The 8255-nt window shown below is 42.0% G+C and overlaps 1 protein-coding gene across 1 annotated transcript in view; it reads left to right on the forward strand.

Moving 5' to 3' along the window:
- Positions 1-8255, forward strand: part of ntrk1 (neurotrophic tyrosine kinase, receptor, type 1) — a 31056-nt gene extending 22801 nt beyond the window's left edge. The window contains exons 15-17 of the mRNA XM_020640415.3: positions 2926-3166; positions 4135-4293; positions 6869-8255. Coding sequence (XP_020496071.2) covers positions 2926-3166; positions 4135-4293; positions 6869-7054 — 586 coding nt within the window. The 3' untranslated portion in view covers positions 7055-8255. The remainder of the gene's footprint in view (positions 1-2925; positions 3167-4134; positions 4294-6868) is intronic.

The raw sequence follows: 8255 nt of genomic DNA on the forward strand, positions 1-8255 counted from the left end.
AGCAATACTGAAACCTGAAGTTTTTTTAGTTTTTTAAAGATTTGTTTTGGGGCTTTTTGTGCCTTTATTGGAGGGATAGGACAGTGGATAGAATTGGGAATCAGAGGGAGAAAGAGAGTGGGGAATGACATGCAGGAAAGGAGCCACAGGTTGGATTTGAACCAATTAGAAAAACAAGACTATAATATAAAAAGACAAACAACTGTATAAATAATGTGACTCAGTTCAGTGACTGTGGTTTTCTCCTCTGCTCGACTGTGTGAATGTTTTTAGATGTTGAGACCTTCTAACACACTGTGGTAGTTGACCACAGATCTCTAAAGCCACACTGAGCTGCTGCAGTGACGTGGAAGTCAAACCTCATCTGTACTTAAAGGGTTAAACCCACTCGGCTGACCTCTGTGTCGTTCAGTGGTCGCTCAGCGTTTCTTTGATCTCTGTGTGTTTGAGAAGAAATGCACTGAGGTCTGTCTGCCGTGTTGGTGATTAAAAGCAGATACATTACCCAGGAATTCATTTTCATTGTTACTGTGGTACAAAAAGAGGTTTTGATCGTGTTTTTTTTTAAAACAAAATCTTATCAAGGTGTAAATTCCATGCATGGTGACGACACTAGTAACATGTAAACACTCATCTCTTAGGAAAAGAAATGTAGTGTATAGGTAATCCACCTCTCCTGCAGGTGAATTTGTGACGATAATATTGGAAGCATTTGTACTCAACTGTACAATTCCTCTTTTCATTTCCTCCATGTCCGCACTTCAAGGTTCCTGAAGTCGTCTTTACGTAGCGTTAAGATTATCTGGTGTCCTGAAGTCATTTCAATCCGTCTAAAAATGTAACACTTGTGTCTACGAGACGAATATAAGGACAAACCTGCACTGTGTTTTTTTTTATATATATATATATATATATATATATATATATATATCATTTAGTGGCTTTTTTTATGTCCGTCATTTCCGCCACTATTTCCTTTTTCTTTTCACAGCTGTGTCACAGTAAATAGATGCAACATGGAGAATTGTATAGAGGAACACTTTGCTTTGTTGAGAATGAGAGTATAAAACGACATGTCAAAGCTCAGGCTGAATGTATTATTACAAGATGTGCTCCTTTCAATAAAAGCAAACAGAGTTTAACTCAGTTTTTTTATTGAAAGACTGAATATGAATACGGATATGTCAAACAGACACCATACATGAATGGGCTCGTAATAACAACTGGACTGAAACATGGGCGCAAATATACTTATTCTCAATCATTTAAATCAGAAAACAAGTTTAGAAACTGAAAATTGAGGGAGTGAGGGAGCTGGAAGAGTTATGAAGACTGGGAGTGTTGACCTATCAGAGCTCACTTGGCACCTGGAAAACCATCTGACAAACTCTCAGAGCAGACGCAGTTGATGCTGTCTGCCAGGTGCCCACCCCCCCCCGCCCCCTCCCCTGGCAGGAGATAGATTGGGGATGAAATCACACACATGCATGCAGCACACAAACTCTGCCTGAGATGTATGTTCACCAATGGATGGAAAATCGCATTTCCAGCAGACAGGACGGGGGAGAAACGTCCGACAGCCCCCACAATGCAGCTGCTTTCCCACCCTGCCACCTGCCTGATAAACTAATAGTGATTGCAGAGACAACTTCCTTTGTGAGGAGGGGACAAAGTGCAGAGGAGAGATATTAGGATGGATGGAGACACATCAGCTGTGATTTGCTCATTTAGGCCGCAGCGAGACGTGAGAGTGGGTGTTTATGATCCACGAGAACATCTGAGAGTCGATGAGCTCTGCATCTCCCAATCGCATTATTGCAAATCAATTGTAGGCGTATTACAAGCCTCATGTTTTCTATTCACCGTTAAATGGCTTTATTGTGGCGTGGTCAAGAGCTCATATACGTCAGAAATGTTCACTCTGCAGATTGCGTGCTGAGGTCATCATCCTTCAGGTCAACCAAGGTTGATGCCATAGTTACCAACATACCGAGAGCCAGATCGCAGAGTGCGTATTTTACCTGAACAGCCGATAGCAACGAAGATGAACAAGCAGAGGGCAGCATGTTCTGTTCCTTACAAAATGTGTAGTCAGAGGACAGCCGCCGTAACCCTTCACAGCGGTCAGGAATTCAGCTCCAGTGCAGGAAATAAAAAAACAATTTATTGTGCAGAGTGTAATCCACAAACATGGCTCGATATTAAACTTTAATGTTTCATCGTCCGATGGTTACAATTAGCAAAAACTAGCATGAAAAGTCAGACCACTTCAAACATGTTTGAATCAAAACGATTGAAACTGAAGAGAAATGTCACTTACTATTTTTATAAAAGCTGCGTCATCATCCAAAAGGACTCCAAGAAATCGTTAAAAGTGACAGTATTACTTTTGTAGATTTCAAGCTTCAAATACTCGGTAATACTTGAAACTAATCGTGCCCTACATGACGTTTTTCCACCTCCGAATCAGAATCAGAGTCAGCTTTATTGTCCCTTCACCCTGGCAACATGACATTTGTCCTTTGCAGTGAATAAAAAACAATAAACTGTAAACAAAGGGGGTAAAATAGAGGTGTATAAACTTTCAAAAGGGCAGCTGTGCAGATATGTTGTTTAAAAAGAACCAGGATGTAACGCATATAGCTATACAGTTTCATTAACTGCTAAAGACTCCACCACAGGAGCTTTAAGTTGGATTTTGAATTCATAATCTTTATTTCCATGCAACATTTATTTTTGACAAAAGTGTATTCGTTTTTTTCTCGCACTTAAAGGATCTAAACAGATCTTACTACACGTTCTGGATGCTACATAACAACGTTGCACTTCAAAGCAGAAATACCATTTAGATCATCAAAGAGATGAATATAATCAAGCAGCCTTGATCTAAAACCCACACACATGTTCACTGCGTGTCACCCGTAGGGCTCACGGTCCTGACGCCCGTATCCTGGAGGAGACGAAGATGCCCCCGCTGGGTCAGCTCACTCTGCCTCAGATGCTGCAGATCGCAGCGCAGATCGCCTCGGGGATGGTCTACCTGGCATCGCTTCACTTCGTCCACCGTGACCTTGCTACGAGAAACTGTCTGGTGGGCGAGGGGCTGGTGGTCAAAATCGGCGACTTCGGCATGTCCAGAGACATCTACAGCACAGATTACTATCGGGTGAGTGGCGGCCGGAAAGTATGGGTTATGCTTTAACTTTAATTTTACTGAACATTTTTAAAGTTTAAAGGTTCACTGCAGCAAACTCACAAAAAAAACCCTGACCTTAAGAATAGCTGTGCTTTTTAATGTGCCCATGTTAGATGGTATTTTAATGGGAAATTTCTGCCACACAAATGGATGAGAATGTGTCTTTTTTGTTGTTGTGGTAAAAGCAATGAGTCCAGGGAAACCAGGGCTTTCTTTCATTTAGTGGAACTGCTTTCCACATAAATTACATTTTTTTATATTCTTTTTAAGTCTCATCATTGCTCCTAAATAATCCTTGAAAGTAGGAACCTTTTGCCGGATTTTGCCTCACACAGCTTCTTCAAAAAGGAAGTAGATCTGTTATTTATGTAGGCTGTGGACTTCTTTATTGTAGGTGCTACATCATCCTTTTGATGCACTTGATTCCATTTTTTCGACCATTGGGAAGTTAATCATCTCGGTTTTTGCACAGTTTGAGAGTTGAACTGATGAGGTTTGTCCTCCCCCTCAGAAGTTATGTTTTCCATGCACTCCACTCATTAAGGCCACATCGATGAAAAACTCTTAAGTGTATCCAAAACAGGCCAAGAAATTTAAATCAGTTGATTCTTCTGCATGAAGTCTATTACCTTCTCAAAGTGAATTAATAAACTCTGAGCTGAAGCACTTTAGGATGATAAAACTCATATTGTCAATATTGTCTGCTTGGTATTGATTTTGAGCTGCTCTTCAAGCTTGGCACTGGTAGTTCAAGGATGAACAGGAATAAGAATCTGTTTCAGATCCACTGTAAATGAGTCACTGGAAAAAAAAAAAAAACCTCACGTAGCAAAATCTTGACCTTAAATCTTTTTATTATGCAAGACTGCATTCATGCTTTACATTCAGCTGCAAGTCAAACTAAATCTAAGCTTTCAGTGCCTCGTCTTCACACACAGGTGGGTGGACGCACGATGCTGCCGATCCGCTGGATGCCACCAGAGAGCATCATGTACAGAAAGTTCACCACGGAGAGCGACATCTGGAGCTTCGGCGTGGTGCTGTGGGAGATCTTCACGTACGGCAAGCAGCCCTGGTACCAGCTGTCCAACAGTGAGGTGGGTTAGGACGGGACGTTGATCGGTAACACTTTATGATAACGGCACGCTATTACACAAAAAACACCTCGGAGGATGGCTGTGGCTTAGTGGTAGAGTCGGTCGCCTCTGTGGAGTTGCTCCCGCTGCGTGGGCGGCAGCGTATGGATGTATGAATGTGTAATACTGATGGACACTTTACATAGCAACCTCTGCCATCAGAGTATGAATGGGTGTGACCTGCTGTGTGAGTAGTCAGAAGACTTAAGCAGGCTAATCAGAAAGAGGTGATTTGTTCAGTTGTTGAGATATTATCGTTTTCTTTCTGAAAATCATTTCTGTGTCAAAAAACATGTAAAACCTTGAAAACACTGTCACCAGTCTTCAGTAGGACAGTGGTTTCCTTTGGTCAAAACTGTTCCCCCTCAAAGCTCGGCAAATTAAACCCGAGCATTCTGCATGTATCGTTGAGTAACGCTCTTTCTGATAAAAGTTTGAAGTCAAACTCCCTTTGGGTTTGTTGTTCTCTGCTCTGTGTTCACACCATAGACCTTTTTGGCTGTGTTGTGTAAGTGACTTCCGGGGCTCTTGCAGCCAGCCTCAAGGGGACACTAGAAGAACTGCAAGATTTTACAAATCTGCATCATTCAGCTTGTTTAAGAGACTAACACTTGTTTCATACATGTTTTGTTTTCCCACATTAAACCCTCCCTGTCAAACTGCTAACTCTGCCACCACACGCTCAGGGACGCTGTGAGTAGAGGCATGATGGCAGAGACTTTCCAAACTAATGGAAGACTTTTTTTTTTTTTTTTTTTTTAAATAAGGACCGAATCAACTTTGGGCTGCAAATCTGCATGGAGATCAGATCTACAAACGTCTGCACTCGTTTTGGAACAATAAGGGACGGGTGGGAGAGGAGGGGGGGACCATACGGCGAGGGAGTGTGTTTTAGTATAAGAGACAGGTGCTAAAGTGTGACATAGTTTCCTTGGTGGCACTTCAGAATCAGACAACACTTTGTTAGTCCCGGGCGAAATTCAGTCTTCAAACTTTCTAATAAACGACATGTTAAAGTATCCGAGTGGCTGTTGGATGTTTCATACACTTCAGTGAAACTAGACTGTTCTAACCCTTTCCCCGTCATTTTGTAAAAGCTGGCCTGAAATGTTTCAAATATCTTTAACTTGCAGAACAAAACATTGTCCTTGTTGTCGTAGATTCTTCAGAGCAGCATATGTTGCAGAAGTTTTTTTTCCCTCCGCTCCGCACTCTTAAACGAATCAATACATTCATAGTAATTAAGGCCGGAGCAGTCTAGCCTTTGGAGCTCGAGCACCAAGAAGTGGGACTCCATTGTGACCACAGCGGTGCTATTAAAGGCCCAAACCCTCTCTCCTTTCAACAGAAGGGTAGATCACTTTTCTCACCCACTCAATTCTAATCTGATTGGCTCTCATTTTTACCCCGGGCCAACGAACTTTAACTTCGTTAATCTAATCTGTCTCGGCCTGTGACGGACAGGTGAAATTATCATGTTGCCTAAACACTCAGTGGCAGAGATAAATCATCCCAAAATACTGACAGTGGCCATTTGAAGGCGACTAGTTTGAGTGTTTTAGCGTTTTAGCGTGAAGCCGCTCAGGAGTGACTGGACTCTTGTGTTCAGCGGAATCGAGCCAAGGTTAACAACGGGAAAGAGACTGAGTGAGTCACTCTTCAAAAGACGAGCGCGGTGAAATCCTCTCTCACCCTCGACAGTGATTTATTCACTGAGCAGCAGAGCGTGTAAACTCAGTCATAGTAAGCTCATTTAGATCTGAGCTGCTCTCATTGGTGCCCAGGGTCTCTGCTGAGCTGTCAGCCTGACAATAATGAGGTTGTTGTGAAGTTTTTAAATCAAATGTTTGTCCTTGATGCAGCATTTAGTTCTTTACAAAAATTTATCTGTAGACATGTTGGCTCACTCACTGAGAATGTTTTAATTTTGATCTTATTTGCGAAGGATCTGGACATTAACATTTCTTTGGCAATTTTTTTGAAAGCTTTCGACCTTGAAAAAACTTTATGAAATATCTAGCAGCATCTCTCTCCTGCAAAAATGTTTTTAAATGTAAGCCCTGAAAACCACATGATGCAATCTAGGGTTGGAGAAAAGTCGCTATCAAGCGGGTTGTTTTGTTGAAAACGCCAAAAGTAATAAATCAATAGAACAAAAAACACTAACTTGAAACACTAAGCAACAAAGATGCAGCCATTGTGAAATTCAGGGCCAATAATAAAAATATGTATTAAGATTTAAGTCTTTATTGTAGAAACGGGACAGTGGATAGAGTCAGAAATCATGGAGCGAGAGAGAGAGAGAGATAGAGAGGGAGAGAGGGAGCCACAGGTCGGATATGAACCCGGGCCGCCCACTTGGAGGACTACAGCCTCCGTACAAGGGACACATGCACTTACCACGAGGCTAATTTTTGAAACAACAAATAACTGATACCGATGTTTTAGTCTGAAGTTTTGTAATATTGTGGAGTTTTTATGGATAGACACTCAATGTACACCACTAATATATTATTTTACACGCCCTCCCCAACAGGCCATTGAATGCATCACGCAGGGTCGGGAACTGGAGAGGCCTCGAACCTGTCCTAAAGAGGTGTACATGCTGATGCAGGGCTGCTGGCAGAGAGAGCCTCAGCAGAGGATGGTCATCAAGGACATCCACAGCCGCCTGCTGGCTCTGGTCAAGAACCCGCCAGTTTACCTGGACATCCTGGGCTAACGGAGCCCAGAGCAGACCAGGGAGCAGAGTCCAGAGGTTGGGGAGGTCGAGGTTTTCATTTGAGACTTAACATTTATTGTCTTTTATTCAGTTTCTCCGATCACAGCTTATTCATTCAAACGGGTTCCTCTTGGTTTTAGTTCAGTGTGTCCCAAGTTTTCCCATTTACTGATTTCACAGCAGTTTTGCCTCATATCCCAACTCGTCCCCCGACCCCTGATTTCTGCCCCGTCGCCCTCTGGAAACCTGTCAAATGTTTACCAAAGTGTTTCATGTTTATCTGCAGTGAAGAAGGCCATGCATGGATCAGAAATAACTGTATATGGGCTTCAGGTAGCTTGGAGTGAGATGGACTATCATGTCCCTGTGAAGGTTTATGATGTTCATTTTATACGACTCAACAGCCGACACACGTGTTGAGAGGAAATGAGAAAATGTAACAGGTGATTACAAGAGAGGAATCTTCATATCATGAGTCAAAAGTGGAACATTTTCCAGATTTGGGTACGTCAGACCGTCATTTGTACAGTGAAATCAATGATTTTGGGTACGTTTTGATAAGGGAGGTAATTTAAAGGCTTTTACTGAATGTATATAAGATATCAAAGTTGTACAATCAAACCTGGGAAAGCTTGTTTGTTTCTGACGCCTGTATCATATGAGTATTTTTCAAAAGCAAGAACCAAATGTCACATATTAGCAGTGAAAGTGAGCGTTTACATTTAATTCTGCTCTTGCTGTCGAATATGAAGAAGAAAGAAAAAAAAAAAACATATGTCCAAAGAACAAATGTTTGACCTGTGACCTGCCCGCGACACTCAGGATGTTTAACATGCGGCCTTCACAATCAAAGCCCTGCAGTGAAATACAGTCAGGGGGCAAGATGGTGGGGAGGTGCCTCTGTGGGATGTTTTTAGAGGCAACAGATGGATTCAAGTGGATGAAACTCCAGGAGGACGGGGACAGATGGAGCTGAAACTGAGACAGGAGAGGCCACCACCGTGAAGAGTTTTAAGGGTTTAAAAAAAATCATCCTGATGCCTAATACGTGTAAATGGTATATGTACATACTCCGTATTAATGTCTAAAAAGTATATATCTTCATGTATTGTTACTCCAGCACTTTGTATATTGTCTGCCTTTATGAAATAAACAGTCTTGATTAGAAAAAAAAAAAGAAGAAGCAGGAACATCCCTCTGC

This window comes from Labrus bergylta, chromosome 8 (assembly GCF_963930695.1).
Source record: "Labrus bergylta chromosome 8, fLabBer1.1, whole genome shotgun sequence".
Taxonomy (NCBI): domain Eukaryota; kingdom Metazoa; phylum Chordata; class Actinopteri; order Labriformes; family Labridae; genus Labrus; species Labrus bergylta.